This window comes from Montipora capricornis, chromosome 6 (genome assembly GCF_036669925.1).
Source record: "Montipora capricornis isolate CH-2021 chromosome 6, ASM3666992v2, whole genome shotgun sequence".
NCBI lineage: Eukaryota > Metazoa > Cnidaria > Anthozoa > Scleractinia > Acroporidae > Montipora > Montipora capricornis.
The window spans coordinates 32,478,998-32,496,497 of NC_090888.1; the positions used below are offsets into that span (position 1 = coordinate 32,478,998).

A 17,500-nucleotide genomic window follows, 5' to 3' on the forward strand; every position below is an offset into this window, starting at 1 on the left:
TGATAACAATATGCTAGTTTGTAAAAAATGTGGGACAGTTAATGGCTATGAACCACTGATAGAATTTGTTGATTTTCACTCAAATAAGCATAGATTCCATCGTAAAAGTGTTTACCAAAGAAAATATCATATAGAAAACATAATGAATAATATAGCTGTAAAAAATGGTTTCCAGATTTCTGTAAAAAATATGGATAAAATAATTCGAATTTTTGCGGCTATCGGGGAAGTTGTGAAAGATGTTAACATTGATAGAAAGCGTATGATTAACATAAATTTCATTTTAAAACAAATATTTAAAATGGTTGATCTTCCTTATGAAAAGGTCAAGACATCAAAGTCTAAAAAGACACTTGAAAGTTATAAACGATATTGGCAAGACATGCTGTCATTGGCATCAGACCGAATTAATGAAATAGTTAAGGAATGAATTTGTCATTGTATTTAGCGTAGAACTTGTCAACACTAGGACAAACATCAGTCACAAAATCATCTACATTTTTTAATTCTGTGTGAAACGATGGTTGAAAATCACCGCTTCTCAACATGTCTTTTATCGAATTCAAAAGATGCTGATAACTTTGGTATGCGTATGTACAATTTTGTATTTTAAGATCCAGTGATTGGAAATCCATGTAAGACTTGATTAACAAAGCACAAGTGCTTATTGCTACTAGGGCTATACCACCAGTTACAACAGCACTAATAATTCCACCAGTACCAGTTATGACAGAAACAGTGTTTCCTAACAGTTTTAATTTTTTGTAACGTTTCACAGCTTGCTTGTAAGCCCAACACTTTCTATGGTATGCCTTATAATAGCTCTTTAGTTCGTCGACCTGATCTTCTGAGAGTTTGTCTGAAATATGGTTCCAGCTAAATATTCTCTTTTTTCGATCTGTCATATATATGGTTTAGATTGTTAATCGTCTGCATAGACAATATAGTATACCACTGACTTGACCACAAAAAGGTGATCTTTTAATCAGTTTAGTTGTGTATTTTTCTGAAATAGCATAAGTGTAACCTCTACCGAGCTTATGGTGGTCATAAAACCTCCCGGAAGCATCATGTAATACACTATGTGAATTTAATATATCAATCCAACCGAAGATCTTTTCAAGTAACCATGTTAGACAGCCACTACCTGGTCCAAGAAGACCAATTTCACCATCATTGAGTTCAAGAATCTCATTCATAGACATGTCTCTTTTAAAATAGAAACAGTGCAGGTATTGATAAACAAGTGCCGATTTTAATATTTTGTCATTAATGCATGGATGTTTTTCTTTTGCTTCTTGAAAACTATATTCCACAAATCGTAATAAATTGTCGATATACATATATATTGAGTTATATATTTTGAAAAACCACATCACAAATCAAAATGATTTTGAATGAACCTGAACATATTTTTTAATTCATTATCAGACAGAGATTTGGCCCAAACAGCGAAAGCATATAAATCCATTTCACAGAAATTTATAGCAGTGCCATTATCATGAACCTGACATCCAATAAACATTTCTTGAGCTGAACCTGTAAGAGTAGCAGAAATTGTTTTTGTTTTAATCGGAGTCACTGTTGAAACACCTCTAAAAAGTTCCATATTTGTCTGATTAACACGGATCGTCCACACCTCGATATCACCAGAGAGACTCGTCAAAGAAGGCATATTAAGTCGGCCATTTGATGATGAACCAAAATCGATATAGACTGCACCATCTCCCCATGGTATATGCATACCGAATCTGACGGCTCCACGCCCCCATTGAAACTGTGATTGATTAGTTATCGCTTTTGTTTTGACAACCAGTATTACTGTACATTTGTTACCAGAACTACCCGCTATTTCAGAAACATCAAATGATTTTTTTTCCAAATAGTCATCACTACCATCAAAACGTACAAAAAACAGTTTTTTTGTTGAATCCCGTAGAAAAAGAGGCTTTTTTGAATTGGTTGATTGTGAAAAATCGATATTATTCACAGGATCAATCCATGAACTAACTCTATCATTTGAATCGGCTGTGACTACTGATAAAGCTGGAATTAATGCAATGCTGATTTTGTCTAACACTGGTATACCAGGTAGACTGTTCGAAATAATAAAAGTCGATCTGTCTAACTTCAAATCGAGTTGTTTTTTTATGACAACATGGTTGTCGTTTTCAGCAGCTTTTGCGATGACATTTTTGTCAGTTTCCACATGACCATCATCATTTATTGAAAATGTGGTATCGAAAGTCCAATCTTCTGAACTTGAATGATAGTCTATGGTATATTCTATTTTATTTCCATTTTCGTCTAGAAGATGACTGCCGTCTGATTGTTCAACATATAATGTCATATATCATTGTGTCATATTATTTTCAATTGTTGAAGTTTTATATCGGATTACGAATTTGAATCTCTTATTTTTTCCGTCCGAAAAATTTATTCTGATATAATTTACGTTTCGAAAATATCTATTAACATTAACAGTAATAGTTTTGGTTGTAAAAGAAATATTGTAAATCGCCGATGTGTTTGTTTGGATGACTAAACGATGATTGCTTACTAATGAATAAGTTTCTTTGGAATGCAGTTGTATTGAACTTATGTAAATTTCATTGAACTTCATAATGTCTCCATATATTGTCAAAAAGTCGCATGAATTGATTGCTTCAGCAGTATACCCCCATATGAAAGCCGGTAAAACACTGTCGATTATTGATGCAGACAAACCCGAAATCTTGTTGCCATTCATATTAATTGGTACATGCATTTGGAGTTGATTGTTTGCAACCTCGAAAGCCTTTTCATAATCATATATGGTAAAATCGAGATTGTTTTTTGCTTCATCTTTGATTCCATAAATCAGAACATGTAAAGGTAATAGACTAGGACTAAGGTTGTCAAAACTGCTCTGAACATTGACATATAACCTTCTTTGAATTGATGGAGATATGCCGTCTGGAGAAAGATTCAATACACCTCGATAATATTTATGATCGGTATTGATTTTTATTGTGTATGATTTATCAATATTCATATTCAGTTTTTCAAATGTTATATTAAAAGAATCAAATTCTACATCATATCTACCATCTTTTTCGAAATACACTTCAATACAAACAGTGTAATCATCACTCATATTGTCACGTATCAACTTAAACAAATTGAAATCAAACCTTCCTTTGAACAGACTAGAACCATCATTTGTTTTTTGAACCTTTAAAGAGAACGCTTTTTTGTTGGTTTTATGAGGTGAGTCGTTATAGGTGATTAAATTCACGTCCTGTAGTCCATAATCTTCAGTGAATTCTCCATCATCCATAGCATAGGCTAGTACATTTTTGCGGTTTTGATGTGTGCTTATAAGACTCTCCGCTATTTTTTGGTCTGTATATCGATTATTTTCGGTACTTACAGTTGAAAAAGCATCATTTACTTGCTTCAAAGTAATGGCATCTTGATTATGTGTGGCTCTTCCGAGATTTGTTATTCGTTGATTGTTCATATTGAGGTCTCCCGTCATGGCTGACGATCCATCTTTTTGTAAATATCTCCCATCTCCATAATTACGATCAAATATTTGATCACCAGCATTAGGAATCCCAATGTTGTAAAAACGCCGGTCTAACATACTTACTTCACCGTATTGGTTTGTTTGGAGAAAGTTGTCGGTAAAGAACTTGTAACTCATTGCTTGATTTTTTCCCTCATCACTACCGAATTTTTTTTCAGGATCTTTTAAATTTTCAATGAAATTTGTACTCATATTTAAATCTGCTATCATGGAATTTGAACCGTCTATTTGCAAATAATCACTCATGTCACCTATATGTGTTTCAAGGTATCGTTTATTTACAGCGTCAGTGTTTCCTGTTGGGTCGGCTATATTGATTATTCGTTTATTGTTCATATCCAAATTTCCAGTCATTTTAGAGAATCCGTCTAAACGAAGTGAATCTAAAAATAATCGATCAACGTAACCTTTTCCAGTGGCATCATTTCTACCTGTCGGATTAGCAAGATTGACGATCTTTTTTTGTGACATATTTAAATTTCCAGTCATGTCCTGCGAACCATCACGGAGCACAACCCGATTTGTATTGGGTTTGGTTGATAAACCAGTTTGTAATTGGTGTTTTGTAACAGCGTCAGAATTGCCAGTGCCTTCAGCAAGATTGCTGATTTTATTATTTCCAAAGTCAAAATTGCCAGTTACGGAAATACTTCCATCTTTTTTCAAATAATTAGCCAGCTCCGTTTTGTCGGCTTTAAAATTAAAAGAGCTGTCGACGTAAAATTTATTGGAAGCGTCTGAATGCAATATTGGATCTTTCACTCCTAAGATTCTTTGATTTTTCATGTCGATTGGATTTTGCAATTCTATTTTACCATCGTCAGTATTGAGCACCATGTAAAAACTATGCAAATGCTCACTACTGACAGCGTCACTGTGGCCATGTCTAGCAGGAGCGATATTCTCAACCCGTCTATTATCCATATTAAGGGCGCCAGTCATTGCATTGCTCCCATCTATTTTTAAACACCCAGAAACCTCTTTATCAACATAACTCTTAGTAGTTGCATCGTCATTCGTTTGAGGTGAATCTAAATTTCTCAGTTTTTTATTCTGCATATCATAATCACCGTCATCTGTTAGTTTAAAACCAACACCAGGCAATCCTTTCACTATTTCAATGACTTTTTCATGTGAATAAGTGTCTTCAGGTAATTTACCATTTGAGTAACTCATATACAATTGATTTATATTGTTTCATCAAAATTCTTCTTTACTTGTCTCTCAGGTTTGTCAATATATATGAAACTGAAAGGGTCTCTAGTTGCTTTCTCGTATAATTGTTTTGAGACATTGTTTTCACGACATATGAGACTTTTTTCATTAGTACTCGGAAAATCATAAATGGCAAAATGTGAGCAGTTTAATCTAATATCTTTTGGTGTCTTATAGTAGCTTTGACTCAAATATATGGCACAGCAGTTTTTATGTCTCCCCTGTATAAAATAGTCAACTAATGGTTTTTGGTTTTTATCACATACGAAATCGTCGAATATCACAATTTTTTGATTGTCACCATTGAGATTTTTTACAGGAATTATTTTATCATTGCTTGCTTCAATGATATCATAACCAGCTTCTTCACTCCATGGTTCGAACTCTTTCATGAGATTCCGATACTTTGACTGCTCTAAGTTTTTTGCATAAAGGTATATTTTATCAAAATACAACAGATTGTGAATCATATGCATCACTGTGTTTGTTTTTCCCGAACCAGAAGGTCCACAAATGAGCATGCGGAAGCATCGATCAGGCATAAAATCATGTAGTTGTGTGAAGTTTGTGACAACATCGTCGCCAGTATCATAATTAGGTATCTTCATTTTTATATCATATGGGTATATTGTTTCGATAATATGGTGTTTAACATGGTGTTCAACATGGTGTTCAACATAGTGTAAAACGTTATTTTTTATATATGAATTTCCATTTTTATGTAAAGTAATAATATAACAAAAATGAGTTTACTTAAGTGGAAAGAACTCGCAAAGAGTAAATCTGAATTAGGGGATAAGATCAATTATGTCCATAATGCAATTACAAAGCATGATATTGATCAGAAGACCAGTCAACAGGGATTTTCAAAAGTATTCCAACCAATTACAAGTAAATTAGATGATGTTATTGATAGTAATCAGGCTTTAAGGTTGCCAAGGAAAAAACGACCACTGAAGAAAGGAGAAGTTCCTGATTACGGCATTGATATAGAGGATGAAGTTCCAGATATGAATCTTGGTGATCTATTTGAACAACCTGTTTTGCCACAGCAAGAAAAACAACTGGTGCCAAAACCACCAACATATGAAGAATCTTTACAAGATCTTCTGGAAGGAAAAAAAGAGATGTATGTTGATCCTAAGTACTTTCCTGAAGAACCAGAATTACCACCAGAATATGATGATGACGATGCGATCGATTATGGAATGGATGAAGAAGATATGGAAAATGAGATATTAGGTGATCTTGGTATACCAAATTATGATTCTGTTGAAAAGGTAATAAATCAACAAGAAATGACTGAACGAAAAAACAAAAAATATCTCAACAAGATTGTCAATGCGGCTAAATTTAAAAGAAATCAATTGAAAGCCTACAAAGGAAACGTTACAAAGCAATACAAAAGTGGGAATATAACGGAAGCTGATAGGCAAGAGGAAAACAAAAGAGTGGATCGCGCTATGAGAACTCTGAATGAATACATAAAACATTATCAAAACAAAATGAAAACAATGGAAGGTTCTGGTAGGAAAAAACAAAAAGGTGGTAATGTGATATTTTTCAACAAACCGAAAGAACTCATAAAAAAATTGGATTTAATCATTGGTGAGATATTGGCTGGTAATACAAGCATTGACATGCGAAATATGGGTGTTTCTATATTGGACACATTATTGAAAATGACAACAATTAACAAATCACAATATGGTAAATTATACAAACAATATTTCCAAATTTAATGTAACTTCATTATATAATGGAACGAGAGATAGTTTTATCATCTTACAGTGTGAAAAATAAAGGGGATAATAAACCAGAAGATTTTACAACAAATTTCACCAGACCTGTAACTCTAGACAATAATAAGCAATACGTTATCGGTCTTAACAGAGTCATTAACATGTCATTCACTTGGTTCAATGTCAATGCTGGGTACAAAAATCAATTAATCAAATACAGCTCCGATAATGGTTCAACTTTTAAGGACATTACCTTTCCGGCTGGGGTATGGAATTATACAGACTTTAATACATATATTAAAAATCTAACGAAAACTGGCGAAACGTATCCGATAACTCTTGAATTCAACGAAACAACATTCAGAGTCACGGTTACATTAGCTGCAAATTACCAACTTAATTTAAGAGCAAGTGATTTTAATGAACTGATCGGTTTCGACAAAAAGATATTAGCAAGTGGAACGCATATTGGACCAAGAGTGCCAAATCTCAGTCAAGACACAGACGTACTCAATATTCATTGCGATTTGGTAAACGAAAGTTTAGTTGACGGTGAAGAAACAGACATTATTTATTCATTCTCAACTAGTGTACTAAAACCAAGTTACTCCTTCACCCTCGAACCACAAAGAGTTACATTTAATCCTGTGAACAAAACTACAATTTCATCAATCAGAATCATGATAACAGATGGAAAAAGAAGATTAGTGGATCTAAATGGAGCGGATACGTCTTTTTCGCTGATTTTAAAAAGTATCTAATGTAACAGTATAATGAAACCGTATGAATTTAAGAGGTTTTACCATCCAAAACTTGGTAAATTTGTATTTCAACACAAAGGGTCTGGGCTTATCTTAGACAACATTTTCAAACCGTTAAAGAGTGTGGCATCATCTGTTTTCAAGAAATTCGCCAAGCCATTAGCCAAGAAGGCATTAGAATCAGGGGTTTCCCATGCAGGTGATAAAATTGGCAAGACGGTGGCAGAAAAGTCAGGAGACCTAATAATGAAAAATTAAGAAAATTTGAGAAAAGGAGCCACAACACCAACACAAAAAGCAATTGTTCCATCCTTGCCCATTGAACAGAAACAGCAAGATGAAAGCGCTGACATGATACTAAATAGATTGATATCCGGATCTGGAAGAAGGCGTAGATTTTTCAAATAAATAACATGACAGCAAAATTATATAATACAATAGTATAAATGGCTTTTAGAACAAGTGAATTATTGCAAAGAAATGAGTTGGTGCGTTTCCAACTTGATGATGTAATTAGAGCCCCTGGAAATAATCAACATCAAGAAAAGAACGGTTATAGATTCACCATCAACGACCGGAGTTCTTTCTATGATTGGTACAATGCTTATTTCGAGGTTCAATTCCAGTTACAAAAAATAGCAGATGGAGCTGGTTATGCAGCAGCCGATAGAATAACGGTGATAAACGGATCTCATTCATTGATTGCACATATGATGATTAAAAGTGCTGGGAAAATTGTTTATGATACTGACAATCTACATAAGGTCACTTTTGTGAAGAATCTGTTGGAATATTCTGATGATTACAGCAGATCAGTCGGTAAAAACAGTTTTTGGTATTTAGACACAAATGATACGACAGCCAATACTAATTCAGGATATGAATCGAGAAGAGTGCTTACACAAGCTGCCAACGATGATGGAACGGGAGGAGCAAAAGATGTGAATTTGATCATACCTCTCAATCGTTACAGTTTTTTTGAAGAGTTGCAGGATAAAATGTTGGTTCCTATGCAGTTACAATTTAATTTGAATCTCCAGAACGACAATGAACTCATCAATAGGGCAGCAGCAGCAGATGCCGGAAGAGTAGTGATTAACAGATTTCTACTATGGGTTCCAAAATTAACACCAAAAGACAGTATGTACGACAAATTTGTAAGCTCTTTCATGAAAGAGCACAAATGGACATATCAGCGTGAACTATATGCAGTGTCAGCACCTGCTAGAGTCAGTGGTTTTTTTCAGATTTCTTCCAGCATTGACAATGTCAAAGCAATTTTTGTTTATCTACAACGGGCTAAAACCAGAGTTGCAACTCAAAATCCATATATACTTGATACCTTCAAACTAAATGCAGCAGACGCAAACAGTTATTTAACAACATGCAGACTCGAATATGGCAATGGTGTTTTCTACCCAGAAACAGAATATGACAGTGAAAGCAAAGTGAGAATATTCAATGATCTCATGTCTTATGCAATGCGAAAAAATGATTACAACACCGGAACCCAGTTGAATCTTGCCAATTATAACAGCCTGTATTCACTGATCTATTTTGATCTCTCATATCAAGCAGAGAAAGTAACAAGAGACCCTAAACAGTTGATTTTCAGGTATAAAATAAGTGCCAGTAGTGCAGCAGATTTCAATGTCCATGCAGTTGTATTGTACGAAGAGTCGGTTGTTATTGACAAGGTGGGTAATGAATTGGTTATAGTTTAATCCCATGAATGACACATATTTATTTGTATATGTTTTGTGACTGGAATTATGTAACATATATTATATGACTGAACTTCATCAAATAAACGTAAGACTGTCAGATAATCAAAAAAAGAATCTGAGTAATGCTTACCATAAAAGGGAAACAATTGTTCTAAGACTGACAAATGATTCTCTTAATGGAAACGACACTCTTTATGTTCCAGCAATGGTGAAAAAACGATTGCAAAAAAATCGACAATTGAACAAAGGAATGGACATTAAGCTTGCTAAGACCAATATCAGAAAACAAGTAGGCGGAAGTCTTTTGAGCACCGTATTGTCACTTGGTATGAGAGCTCTTCCAGCAATTGGTAAAACCCTTGGGTTGAGTGCTCTTGGTGGTTTAGCAGAAGCCGGAGCTAAAAAATTGTTAGGATCTGGTCAAAAAGGTGGTGCTATGCCATTACCCATGATGATACCTTTCAATGCGATCAATAAACTAATGCCATATCTGAACATGTTCACTACAAAACAGCAAAGAGACATAATGAATGCGGCTCAAACAGGATCTGGCGTTAAAATAACACCGACTAAAACACAATCAGGTGGATTTTTAGGCACTTTGTTAGCTAGCATTGGCATACCTTTGGCTTTGAATCTTGTCAAAAAGCTAACGGGAAGAGGAGCACCGAGGGTAGGTAGACCACCTTCATCGAAAAAGGATGGTACAGGTGCACCTAGAATGGGAATGCCCCCTCCATTTTATAGTTATCCGCCATATGTGACTGGTAATGGTAGAAAAAAAAAAACATCCTCGACCAAAAAAGGACAAGGGTTACTATTGGGAAAAAACAGTCCATTCAATGGCATACCCATTTTGGGGGCAATATTGTAAAACCAAAATTTCACAAAAACATACCTATGTCCAATCACGATCTGAAAAAATGGTGTAAATATTTAAACATACCAATCAATGATGTACTGTCAAGAGATGAAAAAGTTCCACATAACCATAAACAGGCGTTATTTATTTACAATCTGGAACCAGCTTATATGTCAGGATCTCACTGGGTAGCCACTTATGTTAAGGATAATGTGATAAATTATTTTGATTCGTTTGGTATGCCACCTTTTCAAGAGATTGTAAATCACGCCAAAAAGAAAAATCTGACTTTGTTACATCAAAACAATCAGATACAAAACATACAAACAACAACTTGTGGGTATTTCTGTTTATACTTTCTAAATGAAATGAATAAGGGTAATTCGTATTATGATTTATTACAAGTGTTCGACATAAATGATACAATGAAAAATGAGAGATTTATCGAATATTATTTTAGAAATATCTAACTTATATATATTATGAAATCATATTGTGTAAAACAAAAGAAAGTGACCGAATGTGTTGAACCTTCAGGTTACAAAACAGCTAAAAATGGTAGACTAATGTTCTTTTGCACTTGTGCTGAATGTGGTATTACAAAGACCAAATTTGTCAAAAAACAGGGAAACTGAACAGCCCGTTGGGAGCGGGCTTACTCAGTGATATTGCTAATACAGGAACAGAATTATTTTTAACTAAAGGAGTACCTTATCTTGGCAAAAAAGCCGTTGAAATGGGAAGATATTATGGTTCCGAATTAATGAGAGACCCTAAATTGCAGAAAAAAGCAATCGATTATGGTTTGAGAAAAATGAACCCTCTACTTCATAAAGTCGGTTCCGAAGCTCTCGATCAATTGTCGACAAAAATAAGACCAAATAAAAAATACACAACTAACAGAAAAGATCTTGATGGTGGTGCTCTTGATATTCACAAAGCTATTGGTAAATTACCGAAACCAAAAGGCGGATGGACATTACCTGGGCATCATTACACAGGACCTTATAATGATTTAGAAAATCAACTGAAGTATGACCCAAAAACTGGTCAAATATTGGAAATATATGATATGCCCACTGGCAAAACTGATGCAATAGCAATGCAACACGATGTTGATTATTCCGTCTGCAAGGATGACAGGAAATGTAAAAACAAAGCAGATAGGAAAATGGTTCAAGCTTTAGACAACGTACCGTATAATGAAAGACAATGGGGGCATTGGTTGGCAAGAAATGTTATCAATACAAAGCAGAAACTAGGTCTTGGAGTTTCAAAAAACGGAAAAAGCCGTCGGGTAAAGAAAACTGGCAAGAAAAATTAGCAGATGAATTACATGCATCTATAAGACGCAACTTTACTCGGCGGCGTGTAATCGTAAATCATATTGATGAAATATGGGCAAGTGATCTAGTTGAAATGCAACAGTTTAGTAAATGGAATAAAGGTTACCGATATCTTTTAATGGTCATTGATGTTTTCAGCAAATACGGTTGGATTGTCCCATTGAAGGATAAGAAAGGTGAATCCGTTACTGAAGCATTCAAAACAATATTCAGGGAAGGCAGAAGACCACAATATTTATGGGTTGATAAGGGAAAGGAGTTCTATAACAAACACTTGAAGGACTTGTTAGACAAAAATGGGATACATATGTACTCCACTGAAAATGAAGAGAAATCCTCAGTGGTTGAAAGGTGGAATAGAACAATCAAGTCCAAAATGTGGAAGCAGTTCACAGTTCAAGGTAATACAATGTATCTCGATATGCTGTCCAAACTAGTGAAACAGTATAATAATACAAAACATTCAAGCATAAAGATGACACCTGCAGAAGCTAGCAAAAAGAGCAATGAAGGAACCGTTTACTTCAATCTATATGGTGATATGGAGCCATTAAAACAGAAACCTAAATTCAAAACAGGTGACCAGGTTCGAATATCCAAGTATAAACGGAATGTGTTCGACAAGGGTTATACACCAAATTGGACTGAAGAAGTGTTTACAGTTGATAAGATCCAATACACTGATCCAATAACATACAAACTAAAAGATCTCAGAGGTGAAGATATTCAAGGGAGTTTTTATGAACCTGAATTATTAAAAGCAAAGCAGGATATTTTCCGTATTGACAAAGTAATTCGGAGGGACTATAAAAAGAAACAAGCTTTGGTAAAATGGAAGGGATACAGTGATGAATTCAACAGTTGGATACCATTGAAAGACATTGAAAACATATGAATTGTGGTGAAACAAACGCGCATAAATACTTATAAAAAATAAAAATATATACTTATATTATATGGACAAGTTTGAAAATGAAGAAAAGTTTGGTTTTTATTATGAAAGCGATCAAGACTCTGGTTCAGATTCCGATTGGACGCCATCGCAAGAAAGTATATCTGAAGAAAGTTGCTCAAGTTCGCAAGAATCTGAGTCGTCTGACAATGATGAAGAATTATAAAAACAATTTGTTGAAAAGAAATGTAAACAATTAGTATATGACATTCAGAGGAAGCCAAATAGTAGAAACAATGGCTGTAAGAAAAGTAGTCACAGAAATGATTTGCGATATAATAGTGAGAAACGCGGATTACATGCATTATGTTAATTCCAAAGGGTTGCCATTATTGTTGAAAGCATTGGAAACAGGAGGACCAAAGAAAGAAATCGACAAAATGTTTCAAATAATTGATTCCAAAATGGATTTTTTGTTCAGAGAGTTTCAAAGATACCGTGATTTTTTGGCACCATTGAAATTGATACAAGCGCAAAATATATAAGAATAAAATCTAAACATATAGTATGAACTCAAAATCATTATTCAATGCTTTAATGTCCCATGTAATTCGTGATCCTTCGTTGAAAGTCTTTTTGGAAGATTTGATTTATTCCGATGTGTTGTCTGTCATTCATCCACCCGTTAAATTGAAATTGGTGCATTTCAATAAAAAATTAATGGTCATGGTAACAGATGGAAAAAAAATCTTTGTAATGGATCCCGATGACATAAACGACGACATGTTGCAACAGATAAAACAAGCTTTCAGCAAATACAAACCAAATAAATCTGAAGATGATTCTGAAGATGATTCTGAAGATGATTCTGATTGAAACCATATAAAAATAAAATATATAGGTATATTATATGAAAGATCAAAAGCAATTCGGCCGTCCAAGATTTTACACTGATGAAGAAAGAAGAAAAAAGAAAACCGACTACATGTTGCACAAAGAATGGTACTGCGAAATATGCAACAATGGCAAAAACTACTCTCTTGCTGGAAAACATTGTCATCTTAAAACAAAGAAACATTTCAAAAATGCTTTTACATATAATACGGGTTATATTTATGACTAACATGAAAACAGCAATAAATAATTTGTTCACTTATCTTTGACACAGTTAAATACATACTCCGGTATGTGTTCAACTTCAAACGCACCCAATTTTGACTTAAAGAAATATTATCTATAGTTATTATATATGAGAAAAAATATCTCAAGCAATAGTATGAGGGAAAAAATAGTGTATGACAAAAAAAATGCTTCACTTAGTAAATACAGAAGACAAGAAATCAGTATGGCTGGTCCATTTGTGAGAAAAAGCTCGTCATTTGCGACATTGTTTGAACAGCGGATCAATAAAATGGGAGGAAGACGTGAGCGTGTTTCTGTCACAGTATTTCTCACAATCAAAAATCTGATGCACGGAGGGATCACAAATAAAACATTTGGTCCATTTCAAATGGATGTACCTGAGTTGAGTCTCAAAGACATGTACAAATTTTTCATGTACACATTATTGGAAAACAACTTCGAGCCTTCGTCAGCCGAAGTGATAACCAGAATTGGAGGCAAAGTAATAACACACAACCCGCAATTTTTTGCTCATCATTTTATGGCTGGTTTGAAATTAGAGTCATATTTGTTGAGCAAACAAAGAAAACCAAAATCGTATGGTTCAGACAGTTGTGTGATTGATTATGTTTGGGATCAGGTTCGCGGCAAAAGAGGTTTTAAAACATATGATTATAAAAAATTGAAAAATGAGATCTTCAAATATTGTGCGGATCCACCAAGAATGACAACAAAAAAATTGATCGATTGGGCCAAGAGTTGCCATTCAAATGTGTCTATTCATGCTTATGATAGCACATACAGGAAATTCAAATCACATACTAATAAGCACAATTGTGATGTTTCACTGGTCTACATTGTCAAAGACCATCATTGTTATCCCATTACAGACGAAAAATTGAAACTCACAGCAGCCAAAGCAAACCAAGGAGGCTGCAATGACTTGTTAAAATACATGACTGAAATGAAATGGTCCAGAAAACACGAATTTGTGCATAAACTGGACAGGTTAGATGATATATACGAATTAGATAAAAAAGACAACATTATCGTTTTGCCCGAAGATGTTAAAATGATGGAGGCCATTGATGCATACATACATTCCACTTGTTATTATGTGGAGTACTTGCATTGGAACAACAATGGGATATTAGATGGTTTCATAGATCACCGGAACAACATGTTTCTCTTGAACGACGAATACGACAACAGGAAATCAATTTGCGATATATTGCATAGTTTGTACAAGACTCATGATTTTATATGGGTTAATCAAACTTTCACGGGATTGGCTTCTGCCTTATTCAAACAATTGTGTGGTTATTTACCTACATCTACGTATAATGTGCAAACTCGTGAAATGCTTGATGATTATTATCCAAGAGCGTTACAATGGTGTACAACAGAAGATATTCCAGATGATGTGGTCAACATTGACATATCCAAATCGTATCCGAATGTTTTGCTCAACAATGGAACAGCAATTCCTGTTTATAGCATACATGACGTAGTAGAACCGTTTCATTGCAGAAGCGATCTTAGAAAATGTGGCGAATTTTATATTGAAGAAACTGTGTTGTATAATTATGACACACCTTTAAAAATCGAAGCTGGGTTTTACAGTGGAGATTTGGTGTCATATTTGGTCGATGAACTAACAATGTCTGAAAAGCAAATCAAATACAAGATTGTTTCCAATAAAGCTCTCAAGCCAAGTACATTCAAGCCATTTTTGAAATATGTGTTTGAAACATTTCCTGAAGACAAAGCCAAACAATTGGCAAACAGTTTCATTGGTGATCTTGGAAGAAAATACAACAGGATTAACTCAGGTTTTACATGTGTTGAGTATGATACAGCAATGGCTTGTTGGACACAAGGCATCAAGGACGGGCGCAATATCATAATTGACAGCTTCAATGAAATCTACTTGATTAAAGAACAAAAATGCTAACGAATGTTTTCAGACCATACAAGTGTAAACAGATTTGTCGTTTCTCAGGCAATATTGGAATGTTTGAAGCTGATACGCAAATGCTATGGTGAAAAGAGTGCGTTGTATGCTTACAATACAGATGGCATATTCATCACCAATCCAAGACCTGCGTTGAAAAATAAAAAGGATGTTGTGTTTGATGTAAAAAACATTGGTAAAGCATACATAACAGACACTCCTTTGTGCTATTTTGAGCGTCATTACAGAGAAAATATGGATTTTGACAGTTACAAAGCTGTAAAAGGAGAAGGTCGTATGTATAACGGGCAAGCTGGTTCTGGCAAAACAACTAAAATGTGTAAAATGGTAATGAAAACTGACAAGCCTATTGTGTTAAGTTTTACGAATAAAGCTGTCCAGAACGTCAAAGACAGATTGAGAAATATGGGATGCGTTTCTAGTGGACCGTTTAAAGGATTACCGGTTAAGATGAGTAGAAGAAACAAAAACTTTCAGTCATTTGTTGAAGAAATTAAAATATGTGCAGAAAAAAACGAAATTGATCCTGACGCTATTTGTCATACATTTGATTCTTATTTTTGTGAATGGAACGGTTTCTCATCTGAAACAAATCTAAAAAGCTTGGAAGACAAAACCATATTCATCGATGAATTTTCAATGGTACCTAACAAGTGGATAACACTGATTTACAAAGCCTTTGTGTTGTATGGCATCAAGGTTTACATGTTTGGCGATCCAAATCAATGTTCTCCTGTCGAATCAGGGAGCAGAATAAGTTATGACTATCTAAGATCAATGTCTGTCAGACAAATGTGCCCAAAAATTGTAACAATGGAATACATTGAAGGTTCTTCCCGCTATGACAAAAAAACACACACTGTACTTGACCAGTTTTTGAAAAAAGGTAAATTAGCAAAAAACTTTTCTCCTGTCACTGAATTATACAAAAATATATGTTATTTGAACAAAACCAGAATTGAAGTCAATACGCGTTGTTGTGATAAGTTTGTGGAAGGCAAAAAACATGAAAATGTTGTGTTCAAATACAATGACAAGAAAGAAGAATACAAAGTGTGTGTTGACATGCCTGTAATTGCAACTGAAAATTTAAAAGATCGTGAAATATTCAATACAATGGAATTTACGATTGAAAGTATTTCGGAAGACTCAATATGGATTGATGGCAAGGAGTTCGACATGAAAACATTTTCTCAGTGTTTCATTCCAAGTTTTTGTGTAACTGTACATAAATGCCAAGGAGCAGATATCAATGAACCTTACAATATTTATGATGTGGAAAAAATGGACAAAAAATTATTGTATACTGCTTTGAGCAGAACCACTAAATTCAAATACATTCATCTTGTCAACAAAGATTTGAACTACAAATACAAAATTCGTGATATGCCAGTATTAGAATTAACCAATGCCAAATTTAACAGTCTGTATTCTGAAGGCAAAATATACAAGGTGCTGGTTGATGATAAGGTTTACATTGGATCAACATGCGAGGACCTGGCAACACGATTAAGTCGTCATTTGAAGGACAGCAAAAGCCAAATATATAAATACAGGAAGAAAAAGCCTGTGATTGAGCTCGTGGTCAAAGCTCCAACAAACGACAAGAAAAGTTTGGAAAAAATAGAAAATGCTTACATACAAGAATATGCAGAAAAATATGGCAAATTATTGCTAAATGTAAAAGCAAATCCTTTGAAACCAAAAAAGGTCGTGTTTAAAGTGGAGATAGAAAATCAAAAACAGTTGGAAGAGCGAATTGCCAAATTAGATGACAAAATAAAAATCAAAGACAACGAAAATGACAAGTTTTTCTATTTCGACAATAAAATCTTGGGAAAAAGATATAAGACAATGGCAAGATATGCTAACAATGATAAAGAAGCCGCTCTTGAACAGATCAGTGAGAAAAAAAAACAGTTGATTGAAGAATTGACCATTCATTTTAACTAATTTTATTTTTAATGCAATTATGCCCCCAAATGGGGCTCGATTGAATATTCTTTACGTTTATCCCCCTACTCGTGGGAGTTTTGTGCGATTTAACCCCTACTTGTAGCAAATTGCGTTTCGACCCCTACTGTTAGCAGTTTTTGCGTTTTGACCCCTACTCGTGGCAGTGCGATTCTACCCCTCCAATTGGCAGTTTTTTTGTGCGATTATAGCCCCTGAATCATGAGTGTGAGTTTTGACCATCACAGCCGCCGTAGTGTCCGAGGATCAAAACCTCGCTCTGCTAGCTTTTAATTGAATTAACTCTATCCTTGGCGAATCGCAATCGGAACAA

At 34.4% G+C, this 17,500-nt stretch overlaps 2 protein-coding genes across 2 annotated transcripts; both read left to right on the forward strand.

Moving 5' to 3' along the window:
• Nucleotides 1-7,735: 7,735 nt before the first annotated feature.
• On the forward strand, nt 7,736-9,013 carry LOC138053740 (uncharacterized). Its single transcript, XM_068900309.1, has one exon. The coding sequence runs from the start codon at nt 7,736-7,738 to the stop codon at nt 9,011-9,013; it is 1,278 nt and encodes a 425-aa protein (XP_068756410.1).
• A 6,182-nt stretch (nt 9,014-15,195) lies between these two features.
• Nucleotides 15,196-17,166, forward strand: LOC138053741 (uncharacterized). Its single transcript, XM_068900310.1, has one exon. It carries the CDS (start codon nt 15,196-15,198, stop codon nt 17,164-17,166), a length of 1,971 nt encoding a protein of 656 aa, XP_068756411.1.
• The last annotated feature ends 334 nt before the right edge of the window (nt 17,167-17,500 follow it).